General features: G+C 42.7%; 1 protein-coding gene across 9 annotated transcripts in view; it reads left to right on the top strand.

Moving 5' to 3' along the window:
- Positions 1-15,956, top strand: part of HIVEP1 (HIVEP zinc finger 1) — a 130,512-nt gene that overhangs the window by 41,829 nt on the left and 72,727 nt on the right. The window contains exon 1 of one of the 9 annotated variants that reach the window (XM_040585803.1): positions 1,681-1,963. The exons of the other annotated variants lie outside the window; for them this stretch is intronic. Within the exon in view, the coding sequence (XP_040441737.1) occupies positions 1,924-1,963 (40 nt within the window). The 5' untranslated portion in view covers positions 1,681-1,923. Of the gene's footprint in view, positions 1-1,680; positions 1,964-15,956 lie in introns of those variants that run through there. 9 annotated transcript variants of the gene reach the window in all.

Here is a 15,956-nt window from a genome sequence, read left to right as displayed (position 1 = left end):
AATGAGGGCAATTCATTTTGTGGTTCAGAGTGGCTCAGATTTAGAAGAAAAAACCTCCTTAATCAGCACGGTACTTAAGGGCTCCAGTGTAAGAACGTTATGCTTAACCTTCAGCAAATGCTTATGGGCTGCCCTGAATAGTAATGGCTTTAAGCACATGCTTAACTGTTTTCCTGAAGGAAGACCTAAGTGTCTTGGCAAGCGTTGTATTACAGTTTCATTTACCTTTATCATAAATCCCAGCACCAAAGGCAAACTTTTCTTTCATCTCTTGGCAGATAGCTGGGTGTATAGATTTTTCCACCTCCGTTTGGCTTGCTTGCTGCGGCTCGCTCGCTGCAATCTGATCGGCCTAGGCTGACCTTCACGGTGCTCCACATCCACCCCGCATGGGTCCGGTTGCACGATCAAAGTCCGCACCTTGCCTTTCATCTGCCAGTTCCCTGCCCTCCCGGGGTGATGGATTCAGAGAAGTGAAATGCGCAAACAGTTTTCTGCTGCACCCGTTAATGGGAAGTAGGAATGGGAATTGTGCGTTGTGGATGAAGGGCTTTGCTGTGGTCCCTGTGGCGTGGTGGGGAGATGGGGTTGGAGTTTGTTACATCTACACCAGCTGGGGGTGGTTGGCTGTGGGAAATGCAAAAAACCCACCCCCAAAACCCAAAACAAAACCCCCAAACAAACGAAGCAGGGAGAGGAGAGGAAAGGAAGGGGGGGGAAGGAAAGGTAAGGGGGGGAAAAGGAAACTAAAGGAAAAGGGGGAAAAAGGAGAGTAGAGGGGGAAAGGAGAGGAGAGGAGAGAGGGGAAAAAGGGGAGGGGGGAAAAGGAGAGGAGAGGAAGGGGAAAAAGGAGAGGGGGGAGGGGGGAAAAGGAGGGGGAGGGTGAAAAAGGAGAGGGGGCTAGGGGGAAGAAGGAGAGAAGAGGAGGGGAAAAAAGAGAGAAGGGGAAAAAGAGGGGAGGAGAGGGGAAAAAAGAGGAGAGAAGAGGAGAGGGGGGGAAAAAGGGGAGGAGAGGGGAAAAAAGAGGAGAGGAGAGGGGGGAAAAAAAGGAGAGGAGAAGGGAAAAAGGAAAGGCAACGAGAAGGAAAAAAAAAAAGGAAAGTAAAAGGAAAATAAAAAGGAAAACCCCCACCAAACCAGGAAAAAGAACCCAAATCAACCAACCGCACAAAGAGAAGCCCCGAGCAGAACCCGACCCGCGGGCTTCTGCCGCCTCCCCCGCGGGCGCGGAGCGGGGGTGTGCGGGGCGGGGCGGGGGTGTACGGGGGGCGCGGAGCGGCGCGGAGCGGTGCGGAGCGGAGGGCCGGTGCCTGCCGGCAGGGCTCGGCGCGCTGCTCTTGCGTAAGCGGCCGCCCGTCTTCCCCGTCGCTGCCGTTGCCATGGCGAGATGGCGGGGGAGGATTCCTGGGATCCGTAAGCCGGGGAGGCAGATTACGTCTTAACCCGGCACTCCGCTGCGCCTGACGTGATGTGGCAGGGTCGCCGGGGTGTCCCGGGGGGTGACGGACCTGCCGGGCAGCGGCAGCGAGCCGGCAGCTCCCAACTGTTGCGGGCATCGTGTTAAATAAAATAAAGCTGGGGTGGGGGGGTGGGGGGGGCTGAGGTATGGCAGGGGGTCTGCGCCGGGAAAGGTATCCCAAAGCTGGGGGGGGGAGTGTGGTTTGAGGCATTGGGCTGGTGGCGAGGGGAAGGGGTGGCACGAGTGTTTCTGGGTCTTGCTAGTGTCATGTGTGAGGAGGGGGTTCTCTTAATGTGCATCTGCATATTTTATGATGGCAGTTAGTTGTTAGCGTGCTAATCGTGAGCTGTGTGTATAAACGCACCCTGCAAACCCGCCAGCAGTAAGCAGGCAGCGAGCCTAAGCGTTAGCCCCGCGCCGATACCTAGCCTAGATCGAGTCACTGACAGATGTCTTTAAGATGAATGGAAGGAATGACGGAAGAAGACGTCAGTGTCTGCTTTGGTAAGTTTGCTTTTCATTATCTTTTGTTACTAGTGCTGTACTCCATCCCCTGCTCGGTGTCAGAGTGGGAGCAGTTGCCACTGATGGGTCTTTCTGTGCTTTGGAGCTTTTTGCTCCTCTTTGCCTGCTTGTATTCCTAGAGGCAGGTGTTGACTCCTCAAAGTGTGGTCTCTTCCTTTGTCACTGCAACGATATCATTAGTGCAGGCAAAAACTTTATGAATTCCGATGCTTGGTTTTCAATTTGGAAAAGCTGATGCATGGTCTAGAAGAAAGTGTGAAAAACACCGTGCTACAAAACAGCGTATGGTAAATGTGTTTCTTAAGAGGACAAACCCTACCTGGGTTAATAATAATACTCATTGCCAGAAAACAAATATGTGTGTGGGAAAAAAAGAAATCTAAGTATATTTAACATTCTTAAACTGTTTTACAGCAGTGGGGTAAGAAATGTGTTAGAATGTAAGAGAGTACGCTACTGGGAAATGAGCTTGCATGACACCCACAGAGCATTTACTGTACATTAGTTATAACCCTGTTGTTTTTGTTGTCTGCAATTAATTGAGTAATTTCTTCCATGACTGAAACTGCAGGTTAAGCATGTTTGCTTTGAAAGACAGTCTGCTGAATCGAGGCAGCTTTTGCACTTACCATATTAACAAGCTCTCGCAAAGTACATTTTATGCACTATGGGTATGAATTCCTGAAAGGTACCGGGGAGGGGGGGGTGGTGTTAATTCACTGTTACATAAACAGCCAATAACAGCATTTCGTTGTACTGGTATTGCTCTAAAGTAGTTGTTAGCTTCCAGGCTAATAATGGGAAAAAGGCTCTGTTTGGTCTGTGTGAACAAAGACATTTCGCTTTTGCAAATACTATTTGTATGAAAAGACAAAAATGGACTACAAGAACATTAAATTGAGGATACTGTTGTATAAATAGACAAGCCTAACCTTAGGCTGTAGTGTAGCTTTAGTGTTGGGTTTTGCAGCTATGACAAGATCTTTATCTCCAAGTTGTACTTGGGGGCAGACCCAACAAAATCACATCCAAACCAGTTTTCCAGAAGCCAACAATTTATTGCATGAGAACATTAGAGAAAAGCATTGTTGCCTCAGTTAGCAAAGCCTACCTGCTACCTGTGCAGATATTCTAAAAATGCAAAAGTCAGAGCTGGCAAAACATAAAGCTGGACGATACAGCCATACCAAATTGTGCAAGCACGGGGAGCCAGAAGATGGGGTTTATTTCAGCAGGTTTATGCAATAGTTCATGCTCCAGGCGGTGCGGGAGGGAGTTGGGAGAAACATTTCTGAGTGATGGAGTGCCTTGACTGGGACGTGGGACTACTGCCTGCCTGTCGCTGGAGGGTGGCAGCTATGTCTGCAGCCATTTCTGGTGGCTTCTGGCTTTAAAACTTTCCCAGTCAAGAATTTGCTGGATACTTTTGCTTTTGGAGTGTTGATTTAGCAAAGCAGGCCTCGTATCTGTTGAAGGAGCCTGCAACACTGGCGCTGTCATCTTTGGATAGGAGCAACTGTTGTTTGCTCGGGGAGCTTGAGGTGTTTGGATATGAGAACTTTGCTTGGGTTTAAGCACCCTTGGCTGCCCCCAGACTAGCTTACAGCTCTTTTCGGGAACTGGAAATATTGCTTCTGCTGCATTTCTGTAAGTAAAAGAGTACAGTGAGGGTTTGGTGGTTTCGGTTTGTTGGTTGGTTGGTTGGGGTTTTTTTCTGTGCAGTTCAGCTGTTGCATATGTCTGATGTTTGTTAATATTGACAACCGCTTTCTAAGAGATAAAGTAACTTGTGTTTTGGTTGTTTCAGCTGTAGGGATTTGACTCTTGTTTATTTAAAAATGCAGTATTGTTCTGCATCACCAGCAGTTATTTATTTAGGCTTGTAAGGCAAACACATGACTTTGCATTAACCTTTCTCTCCCTCCCGTCTCCCCTGACCCCAAAGTAGTTCAGCCTGAAATTTGATAAGTTAATCGCAGTTACCTTGGCAAAATTAAAAACAAATGAAGATGGATGAAGCTTGACCTTAAAATTATTTTGGATAGGCTGGGCATATGCAGCTGAAAGCATTAATTGCTGCTGTTTTGGCAACTACCTTTGTCAGTGTAGGGTTTCAGTAAATGCTTCTTCCTTGGAGGAAGTGAGACATGCCCTGTCGTCTGCCTCACTTCTGGAGCTCGCTGGATTTATGAGTCGTCTTAATTAACATTGTGTAGCTACGCCTTTCAGATGTTTTCACTTCCCTGACATGGAACCAGTGTCAGCTTATCTCTGCGTCTTTATTTCTGAATGTGTCTGCTTGTCACAGGGAATTAAGTGTTTGTGCACCATTCAAAAATGACAGACCTTTACTACAGTCAATATAATTATAATGGAATTAATGACATTTTAAATGAAGAACAATTTTGGCTCATTTGTCTGTTACGTATCATGATTTGATTATAAATCCCAGCAGTGCCGATGGCCCTGGAGGTAGGTGACAGGACACAGTACGTACTGGAGGATCAGCTATTAATGTTGTTTCATCCAGCCCAGGCTTGTCTTCTGAAAAGACATTGAGAAGGCACCTATAACTCAACTGTGCAATCTGTTTAGAGGGAGACTCCAGAAGAAAACCCAAGCACAAATCTTCCCATTAATATATTTGGAAATCTTGTTGTGATATTAAATCTGATGGTGTAAGTTTGTGTAGTGTATTTTACCAAAAGTGACCCTGAACCTTTGCAAGCTCTCTTTCAACTAGAAAGTGCGTAGTACAGGGACATGGTCAGGCAGGGATATGGCTTTTGGATCTAAAGATCATTCTCCTAGCCCATCCAGATGGGAACTGTCAGGTGGGGGGCTGAGCTGGTTTAAAAGTAGTACGTGGATTTCTTTTGATGTGATCCAAGTGTCCATTTGAGACACTGTACAGGTGTACTGTGCTGTCCGGTCTTTACTCTTCAGGTTTTGTATGTTGTAAGGCGCGTGGTCACAGACCAGTTAATGCTGAGCACGGTAAGATTTTATTCTGGTTGAACATCTGTGCTTTATTATAGGTTTTCATTGTCACAGCAAGATAAATATCAGGTTTTTATTACTTCATAATAAGTTTTATCTTTAAAGATCATTTTCCAAAAGGTTGAAATGGGTTGTTAGCTCACCTAGGAGTTATGAGTGGGATTGTCAGGAGCACTTGGAAGTTGAGTTAGATGAATGCAGTTTTAATTAGCAGGAGTTTTGCTATCAGCTTCTGTGGGAAAATTAGTTAAAACCCGTCACCAGCATCACAGTGCCATTGAAAATTGTCAACTGAATGAACAAACTGAATGAAGATTTTTTTACTTAGGAATTAATTGCTACAAGTTGGAAGAAGAGGCTTACTTTCTAACTACCCTAATTTTGCATTGTCCACACAATCATTAGTTTACATTGGATTTAGGAGATGCGTGCAGAAGTCTGATGTGTTTTTGCAGAAGGGTTTTAGTGTGGTTTGTAGCTTTTGTGTGGGCTCAGTCTGTGACAGTTTATTAGGGTCTGATTTTCAGAAAGTCCCTTGCTGAAAACTGGGCTGGTTTGAGAACTGTCAGTGGGTGCTTTGACTCATTAGCTGCTTTTGAAGTTGTTGGTCTCAACTATTTAGTGTAACCTGTCAGAATGTGTAAGGGCAGGAGGAGTTTGTGCCCCCACCTTGGATGCAGTAATAATATGTGATGAAATAGCAACAAATCAAGCTGCCTTTCAGTTTTTGTGTGCTGTTGGAAAAGGCACCAGTAAATGAGAAGATAGGCTCAGGAGGGCATCTAAGGGGTTAATTCAAGAGTATGTTCTATGTAAGTAGTTGTCAGTAAAGTGTCTAAATATCTCTGTAAGACTTCATGAGTGCAGCAGCTGTACAGGAATGTTTTGGGTTTTTTTTCCCCAATAAATCCTTGGAACATGGAAACATTGGACTGGAGCTAAGGCATGCAGGAAAGCTGTGGTGGGCGCTGGTACTGAACTTGCGTATCCCACAACAAGTTCCTTAACCCTGAGACCTGACTTTTCCCCCCACCTAAAGAACTTCCCATGGACATTTCACCCTTATCTCTCCAGCATCATCCCACATACTCTTCTGCCTTCCCATCACCAAGCCCTGCAGTCGAAAACAAGCATCCCCATCCCTTTTCCCACTTGCCAGAGGAGATGGAATTTTCTGCTGCTGGTAGGCATCTTGCTACCTGTTTTGGGTTTGTTTGTTTATTTATTTTTTTTTTCTTATTGCTCTGTGCCTGGATGCTTTCCAAGGCAGCCAGTCCTTACTTCCATCTACACCCTGGGATTCCAGAGGAGTGATGGAGAAGCAAACCTTTGTGTGAGATTTGGCTGGTTTGCAGAATCATTTGCCACGGGGGAATGGAAGTCATAACAAGGGAGTTCCCACAGATAGGTGGATGTTTTGGGGTTGTGCCAGAAAGTTTTGGTTTCCTAATAAAATTGTAAGATGAAATTCTGGTTCTCTTAAAGTCCTTGGGAACTTTATAGTCAGCCTGAGCATGGTCTGAATTTTGGTGAAGCAGGGGGTTTTGTGGGTTAACCATTTTTTTTTAATATATTTACGCTCTCTGCTGCTCTGGAGATGTTTAAATTCAGAGGTTGGGCTCTTAATCTAGTGTCCTCTGTTGGTAGCATGTTGGTGGGGAAGTCAAATGCTTGCCCAGGTTTGGAGCATGGGGTTGGGGAAGGCTTTTCAGCTTCATCTGATTTGTTCCATGCAACAGAGAGACAGTCATCTGTGTGTGCCTGTGTACCATTGCAAGGGACAGGTGTGTATATAACAAAGAAAAAGACCAGCGTTTTGAGATCCATAATCAAGTTCATAGCTTTACAATGGGTACAGTGTTGCTTGTGCAAAAGCAAAACACCTCCCTGTTGAAATTACCTCAACCAGAATATTTTCAGAAGGGGTCCTCTGAACAGTAGTAAAATTATTCATAGGTTGAATGAAGAATAGATGTTAAATCTACACTTAATAAGTGTGTGCCAAGCTATTCCTTGTGGGTATGTCAGATGATCCTCAGAGTAGATCTGTACTCTATTCGGACACCTGCAATTAAAGCTCATTGAAATTAGATTCCTAGGTCTTTGCTGACATTATTTTTAGAAGTGTGCCTTTTTTTTTTTGTTTGTAACTTGTATTAAATGTGAAAAAGCAACAAAACCTAAAATGTCAGAAAACTCAAAACTTGCCACATTTCTGTAATTTTTCTGAAATGAAAATATGTATTAGATCAGTTTCATTGTTATAAATTTTATATACTTTGTTTTGAACTTGGCTTTTCAAACTCTGCATGGCTTTTCTGAGTTTAGTGTAAATTAATAAAAATGTGAAAGATGGCTTTGGATAAAATGTGGGGGTTTTCCTTTTTTTTTTTTTTTTTTTTTTTTTTTTTTCCTTTTTTGAGAAAAGATGAAACTGACCATTCTAGAAAATAGTTAGTAATATAAAATTTGCTGAAACTCATGCATTTCACGGACACCTTATATTTTGGTAATGAATTTCTGGCAGAAGATTTTTTTTTTTTTTTGGCAGATTTTCTCTGTCAGCATCCTCTTATCAGCAGCACAGGAGCCTACAGTTTTCCTGGGAAAGCTAGGTGTCAGCCCGGCGTAGGCCATTTTAAGCTACAGAAAATTAGTCAACTATTACATCCAAACAATGCTAGCTGTGCCCTTTGGTAATATTAGAATGGGAGAAATGGCTGGTAGATTATTAAATAAAATTTAATATAGGGTTTCAAAAGACTGGAATATTGTCATGAGAGTCCCCATATTGACTCTGGTGTTGATAAGGTTCCATGTACCTTAACAGTGCATTTCCCAACCGTGTTGTGTTTCAGTTTATTTGGCTCTGATTTTATGGATGTGCATTACTTGTTTTGGGGATAATTGTGAGGATAAAGCACCATATAATGCATTTTACTCTCCAGTACTAACATGATGTCAACCTGATTTCTTAAAACCTGGTTTTTATATGGGGAATTTTAAAGGACAGTATATGGTTTGATATGCTTCATCCACTTCTTGTTACACAGGATTTGCAGTATAATTCTTAAAGCCCTTCTGACAATACAGCAGGGAGATTCTTGCTGCCCTGTACAAGGTATTTCCAAAATGTGTTTACTAGTGCAGTTTACTGCAGCCTTCTGGTTTTCTTTGGCATTATGCCTTAAGGAAGCTTTACTGTGGCACTGTTTGGTTTCAAGTTTCTTAAATATAAATTGGACGTCATATAGTTATAAAGCAAAAATTTGTAAATTAATATGGCCAGACATCTCAAATCTGAAATAGAAATGAAATATTACAAATAATATTTTGATTTGCTTTGCCTCAGTCTTGTTGAATTGTATGAGATGGGAGGTATCATTTCCCATTGCATATCTTCAGCAATCAACACTGTAACAAGTCTAATTGTTTATTTACTTTTAGTTTCTCTCCCATAGATCTTATGTCAACAACAGTGTAGCATGGTTTTTTTTTTAATGTATCTTTATTGGTTGCATAGATCAAAACTCGAGCAGTTTTATGGAGGTTGCATTTTTACATCCTGACAACTTCATATTTGTTCTTGTTCCAATTAAAACATTTTTATTTCCCTCAGACAAGTTAACCTTTTTCTTCCACTTGAAATAATGACGAGGACAAATATTTGTCAGCATCCCTTCAACCGGATGGTTTCCCTGCTCTTGCAGTGTCTTGGAAGCCTGGAAAAGCATTTCAGCTGAGGGGGTGGCCAGAGGTGGGAGCGTGCTGTCTGCCTCTGCAGCAGCCCTTATGGTGATGGGGTTGTCACTGCCAGCTCAGAGGGCCGCCAGGGGGACTTGCCTTACCCACCCTGGCAAAGCCCCGGGTGGCTGAGGGAGCGAGGCGAAGAGCAGGCTGCAGGTCGGTTACCTATTGCATCTTCCTTTCTCCTGACATGGCATGTGTTGTACCAGACCTGTCAGCCGTGATGAGGTGTAACCTAGTGATGAAGTGAGGAAAGTTGACAGTACCTCCAAACACAGCATGGTTGTGAAGTTCTGCCACTTCGCTTTGGATAAAATGATTAAAAATAGTGGTTTGGGTGGAAGAATGAACAATAGCTGAACAGCGACGATGGCTTTGTCGGGATGTGCAGGACTTTGAGCAGAGGTATGGGTTTGGGGAATCTGTAATGCTTGTGGAATTGAATCAGTAATTGTTAATAGTATATTTAAGTTAAGCTTCTTGGGAGAAGGGGACTAACTATTTTAGGGTCCTGATCCTTTACCAGCAGGCTGTGATATGAACACCAGTGATGTCCCCGTCACCTTCAGACCTGTGTGATTATAATCCTACATCAGCATCGTGGGGATTGGGATTCCTTTGTGGCTTTAGCTGCTCAGGTTACCAGTTAAAAAGTCCCATTTCTGCTTACAAGTGATTTCAAGATCTCTGTTGTGCTCTGCCTGGCACAGATCTGATGATGGATGTGGCTGGTACCTTCACAGCATGTTCATTCGTGCTGTGTCTTTTCCCGAACGCGTTCCCAAAGGGAAGGTTACCAGAGTTTTTGAGTGACCTTTAGCTGAAAACCTGTTCAGGAGGGAGACAGTATTTTAAGTAAACTGTGGCAAGTACAGATCTTTAAAATAAGGCTCTTGTGGTTTGTGTATGCGCTGCCTGACAGATCTGAATTTGACGTCACAGATGGCTATTCAAATGCAGAGGTTAATTTTCTAGATCTTAGTGCAGCTGAGTGTACTTGAGTGCAGGTATCTTCCTACACAATGTCCCATTGCCTTTTCATGGGCAAATACTCCTTTAATAGTTTGTATCCTGCTCTTTACCACTGTCTTTCTCTTGTAAAATTAAAGTGTTTTGTTTAAGAATTAAGAATGCAGTCAAATATTGCAGAAAGGGCATTTGTTTCTGGTGCTGGGGCTTGCTGGTGTGCTGTGTAGTTTTGGGAGGAATGTTCAGCAGATACTTGATGCCCTGCCATAGGAGGAAAAGGGTGCACCGGTGAAAACGGAGGAGGTTCTTGTGAGTGTTGAGGTCTCTTGCAAATCTGGACCTCAGCCTATGTTCCTGTACATGGAGAGATGCGCTGCCAATAAATTAATCTCTGCTATGTTGGGATATTGAGGGTCTTGGTGTGCCACATTCAAAGCGCTTCTGAGCCTTCAGAAACTGCAGTTTGAAAAAAAAAATATTGCAGCTGGAAAGAAACTGATTTTTCTTTAATAAAAAAAAAAAAAAAAAAAAAGGCTTTGGAGTGCCTTGGGTGTGTTGGGTAATTGTGTACTCCAGAAGTGCAGTTACATAAGTGAGGACACTCCTGCCGCCGCAGCCTGCCAGGAGGACAGACACTGCAGAAAATCTACTCATCGCAGAAGAACTCCGGTAGGTATGGCAGGGGAGACACTCTATCCTTTGCGCTGTATTTATTCACAAAGAGAAGTTGTCTTTGGCATGCCTGTTTGGCACCGAAGGAGCCCCAGCTTTTATCCTGTGGAGCTGCTTTTTCTTGTTGGCGGTGCGGGTAGAAGTTTCCTTGTCTGACGTGGAACGGGAGAGGTGGGTATTTTCCATAGTTCATCACGAGGCTTCGCCACGGCCGGTTGAAAGAGTCTGGCTTAAGCTCCTTGTGGAGGCAGGATGGGAGTCAGCAGCAAAGCCCGGGGCAGCAGCTCTGGTGGCTTCCAACCCAGCGCTGTTTGATGGGAGAGAAGAAAGATGCGGAGGGACGCAGGGGCAGCACGCAGCAGAGCATGGTGTGTAGGACATCGGTCTGGGTTTCCTGGTTCAGTAAGAAAGACCCACTCCAATCATAAGCAGTGGGCAGCGATGTCCAGATGTACCTTTCCTGCTTACCAGTGTGCATTTAGGGGAGTTCTAAAAGAAGGACTTTTCTGGGGAAAATTAGGCTAAACTGCATTTACTTAGTATGCACGTTTTCAGTTAATGCAGTTTATGAACAGGCCTTACTGCTTGCTTACATTGTTCACAGCATAAATGTCAAATTTAAATGCATGTCAAACTTTATTTCATCCATTTATTTCAAATGTAATTTGATTTTACTGTGAAAACATTTCACAAGTTAAGTTTGGGATGTGCAGCAGAACAGCAAAGATATTTAATACTTTGCTTAATTTAGAAAAATGACCTTTCAGAGGAAAACACTGTACTTGTCAAAAATATACTGATGAATTAATTTCTTATGATGGCAGTGTGTTAGTTGACTTTTGAGAGCAACCTTATAGAGAATGAGTTTTATTTTTGTCTTAGATCTGTCTGACTGTAGTGCCTTTCACAAATCAAGTCACTTTACTGGCTTTTACGGTTATAGATACATGGTGAAATTTGGAAGCAAAAAAACCAAACAGACCAACCCGAAGCTGTCTGATGAGCATGGATAGCTGGAATTTTGGACGATATTTCAGTTATAAGATTAGGACCCCCTTTCACCCTCCCCACTCAAACTCAACCCCCACCCTCCCCAGAGCACCCTTGCAATGCTGTCTACAAATACCATACTTTGATTCTGATTTTAAGTGGCCCTAATAGAAACTATGTTGCATGTGATAGCAGTGTTGTCTTGCATTTCAAAATGCTGACTTTGTTTCCACAGGCTAAGTCAGTGGCTTTCAATTGGTGAAAATCTGCAAGGAATTTGGAAGCAACTTTGGTACTTCTTGTAGGTTTCTGACTGCTCAGATTGATTTATGTTTAGAGCCTAATCTTGCTCACTTTGACAAAGCTGGCAACTTCAGTGGGTTTATTTGTGCAGATAGAGTGAGAAGGATTCAGCTTTTGATATAAATACTTTAGCTTTCTGGTTTCTGAGAACTATTTTCTTGCAGTTAATTATGCATCCTTAAAAATGTGTACATTCATACGCATATGTAGAGGGAGAGATGGCAATTTTAGTTTGCAAACTATTGAGCTTCGTTTTGCCTATCAGTGTTTTTAATTTTAGTTTGAGTCAGAACAATCTCCAAAATGTTAAGATAGACTCAGATCAAGAGAGTTACAAGTCAGGTCACAGACATTGTCACATGTAGGTAGCATCATATACTGTATATAGCTGGCTGTTACTGAAACATCAGTATGTTCTAGTATATTGTTTTAAAAGCTGCGGCAGGGTTGTTGAGATCAGTCCTTTGAGGTTCCCCTGGGTAAGGACAGATGTCAAAGCGAGAGGTTTGTGTTCTTGCGAGCCATCAGCGGCTGTTGGGACTCAGGGCAGAGAGCAGGGAAAACGCAGGAGATGGCTCTGCATGGATGGCCTTGGGAAGGGGTTTGTTGCTGCTGAAATACTGCAAAACAAAAAATCCCTTGCTGTGCTTGAATTCGAATAATTATGATCGTTTTAGATGGAGCGGTGCCAGCTTCAAAGCAAACAGCTTACAAGTTTAAAAGTCTGTGTTGTTTAAAAGAAATGTGGAAGGGTCAGCGGTCAGGTATGCTTGTGGCTGGAACTGAAGTGTCTGTATTGGCAAACGAGAGAATCTGAGTTCAGCAGCCTAAAAGGGTGAGCAAAATGCAACAGTAAAGCTAAAATGATGGTAAAACCACGGGAGTTTTAGCTTCATGATTCAAATTTATCAGTATTTTCTTGTTCTTGTGTTAGAAAGGACGTCTTAATGATTCTGGATTGAATATTGCATTTGCTGAAACTACGGTTAGCTTCCAGTTGCTGCTGAAAATGGAGAAGCCCGTATCGCTGTTTGGATCGTCGTGGTTTTGCTGGGGTGGGTGGGCAGTGAGTTACTGTCGTGTTCTAGGTGGTTACAGTCAGGTCACTCTGAACTAGGCTGGGCTGAGCATTTTTGGTAATATTGCAAATATACTCCAGCTCTGCAACGGCAAACTTACTGTAAATCTGTGGTGATCTCCCTTTGGGTGGTAATTTCTTAGAATAGCTTTAGTTATTGTTGGAATAGTGGCAAGTTTAAAGGGTATTGCATGCATGTAATGGTATTTCATCTCAATCAAAACAAAGGATGTCAGTTTCTAAAGCAACCAGAATTATTTTTAACTCTTTCCTCATTTCTTTAAAACAAACTCAGAGTGATTCATCAGTATCCTGTCTCAGAGTGGCCCTTGCAAAGTGTTTCAGAGGGAGAATAACAAGTGGTTCAGTGGGCAATTCTGCAAGAACTGGCTGTGGACCACGGTGTTTTGTTCTGTGGGGTTTTTTTAACCTTTCGTGCAGTGCAATTAGCTGGGTGGTGTTCTGAAAATCACAGTAGATCGCCATCCAGAACGTTATCTGTTTGCCCTTACCAGGGTGTGTTCTTCTTAATAAAGTGAGTGTTAAGATTCCCCAGTACGCAGCTTCCATATTTCATGACAAAAGCCCAAGAGCTAGTATCTCATTGTGTTTAAAAGGGTTTCTCTTTCGTGTTTCCCAACAGAATTGATTGATGAATTCATTTGCAGTGCGAAAGCTAAATCTCAAAGATGTATATTTTAAATATCTGCCTGAAAGCAGGGAGGAAATGAGAGCTGAGATAAATTGGTAAAGCAAAACCAGTGAGAAGCTCAGCTCCCAACATCTACATCTTGATATTAGAAGTCAGAATTACGAGGTTTCGGTTTGGTCTTTTTTTCCAGTAATACTCAGTTTGACCTTCCCTGTAACTTTTATTATTTAATATACCCATGTTGTGTCAAATGTTTTCCACCTCTCTGTAAATTAAATTGCTGCAATCTTTTAGACTCTTCTCATACAGAATCATCATCAGGCTTCTAAGTATTTGTGTTGCTCTTTGAACTTTTTCTATTTCTAAAATAGCTGTATTATTACTGTCTATATTTTTCCAAAATAACCTAACATTTTATCTGCAAATACCACCCCCTTCCACAAAGAATTAAAAAAATAAATCAGCAAAACGCCCAGGAATGAACCTTGTGCAGTATGTGGTTATTTTCAGAGAATCATCAAGACCTGCAGGTCAGTTCCTCAGTGCCGCACACCAACAGGTCATAAATTGAATGTATGAATAGTTTAAAAACAGATACTTCTTTATGTATTTCAGTGCTTTGATGATGGCTTTTTGCTTTAGCCACGCTTGTTGTGACACAGCATTCCAGGTTCAAATGCTCCATAGTCCCCAATTCAGGCTGCTGACGTACTGGTTGGGTGGCATTGCCTCTAGCTGTCCTATGGGGAGGTGACTCCTAAGGTGTCACACCATCGACTGTGGTTAAGCTGTGGATTAAGCCAGGGATTTAAACTATTTGCATGCTCAGAACTATATCCTGATAATAATTTAAAAATGCTATCTGTTTTTCCCTATTGCAATCCCAGTTTTACAAGGATTTTTTAATGAGCGCCATTGAGTTTGTCCCTGCTCTTGTGCTAAATGTGGAGTAAAAATTTCCAAATCTTTCGTTTCCTGTAGCATGTGAGGAAATGAAATTGCAGCCACCAAAATCTTCAGAATTATCTGCCAGGAGTGTGAAAGTGTATGTTTTATCCAGTTGATAATTGGTAATTAAGGTCAGATTCAGTTACTGAATCCTGGCTTGAGTTGTTAATGAATGCTTGTTGAATATTTGAATAAAACTTAATTTCTGGAAGTTCTTAAACATAAAACTGTCACAGTTTAATATAGTTGGAAATAATTACTAAATCAGTTAAACCAAATTATATCTAAGCTATTTGAACACCTAAACCATAAACCTGACATGAATGGGGGTGCGGGTGTTGGCTTTTGGGTGTTGTGGTGGTTTGGTTTTTTTGTTTTTGTTGTTGTTTGTTGTGGGGTTTTTTAAGTAGTGTATGATTAATTTTTTTTTTCTAAAGCATGAAGCCAAAAGCCAAATACCTGAGAACCTATAAGAAATTGTTTAATTGTGCCTCAGGATTAACCTGAGGTTATTTGGTTTGCAATTATGAATTGTAGCTACAGAAAAGGAGGAGCTGGACAGAAGGACTGCCAAAGATATGAAAACATCGGGTCATCTGCTGTAGGAGTATATATTTTAATTAAATGTAGTCACCAATAAAATATTGTCCAATGTTTATTTAAAAGGGAAAAGAAAAGGGAAACCGCGCATTTAGTGTTTTCCTGCATGCTGTGATTTCTCTAGTCGAGTCCTCACAGTATGAACTGATCGTCCTTTCAGGAAAGAGAAAGCAAAAGAAAATAATTTTAAGTGCATCATTTCTACAGTGTAGACACTTTATTGGCTTTGTGTTGCTCTTCATAATATTCCTTTTTCCTCTCCCGTACTATCTTTTATCCTGCTTTTGTTCTTCTGTTTCCTTTCCTTCTCCCTCACCTGTTTCAACATGGAACAAACAATTTGCCTCTGTTTTTGAGAAGCACAAAGAAAGAGAAGTGTTGTCTGAGCTCTGTGCACAGCCTGAGGTCTTCCCCACATCAGAGGCATTGGAATCCCTTGACCTACTGTGGTTCACGTGGGGGCGATACACCAGATACGTGTTTTTGGTGGATGCCCACCTTGTCCTGCTGCTTACAGCCTTGAATACCAGCACTGGGTGAATCTGGGAGCAGGAAGGTCTTGCTGATGTGATTATTAGCAGGGGTGGAGGGGCTGGGTTGCAAGAGAGGAAAACTGAGGGAGGGTGAGGAGCACTGAGCCCAGCCTTGCTCCTGTATTTTTTGCACTGGAAAATCTAGTCATTCCAGCAGTTTTGCATGATGGCTTATAACAATGAACTAAGTAAATTTGGAGAAGGTATAAGCATTAAAGAGAAGAAGAAGAAGAAGTATTTGGAGAAGAGCAAGTATCAGGGAAGCAGCACTTGTTCCTTGGCAGGCAATCACAATTTGTGGAAAAATTCCAAGGAAAGACCTGAAGTGCAGAGGCAGGAGGTGAGATCTGCAGCCGGGGGCCTGCCCGCTCCCCAGGCAGCTGCCCTGGTGCATTGCTGGGAGCCTGGCTCAGCCGTGTGCGTCATGGAGAAGTGATGCGTCTCTGTTCCATCGCAGGATGCTGGCAGGAGGAGATACTA

The sequence above is a fragment of the Falco naumanni genome, chromosome 3 (assembly GCF_017639655.2).
Source record: "Falco naumanni isolate bFalNau1 chromosome 3, bFalNau1.pat, whole genome shotgun sequence".
NCBI lineage: Eukaryota > Metazoa > Chordata > Aves > Falconiformes > Falconidae > Falco > Falco naumanni.
The sequence above is the reverse complement of the archived record's forward strand: the minus strand, read 5'-3'. Positions and strand labels throughout refer to the sequence as shown.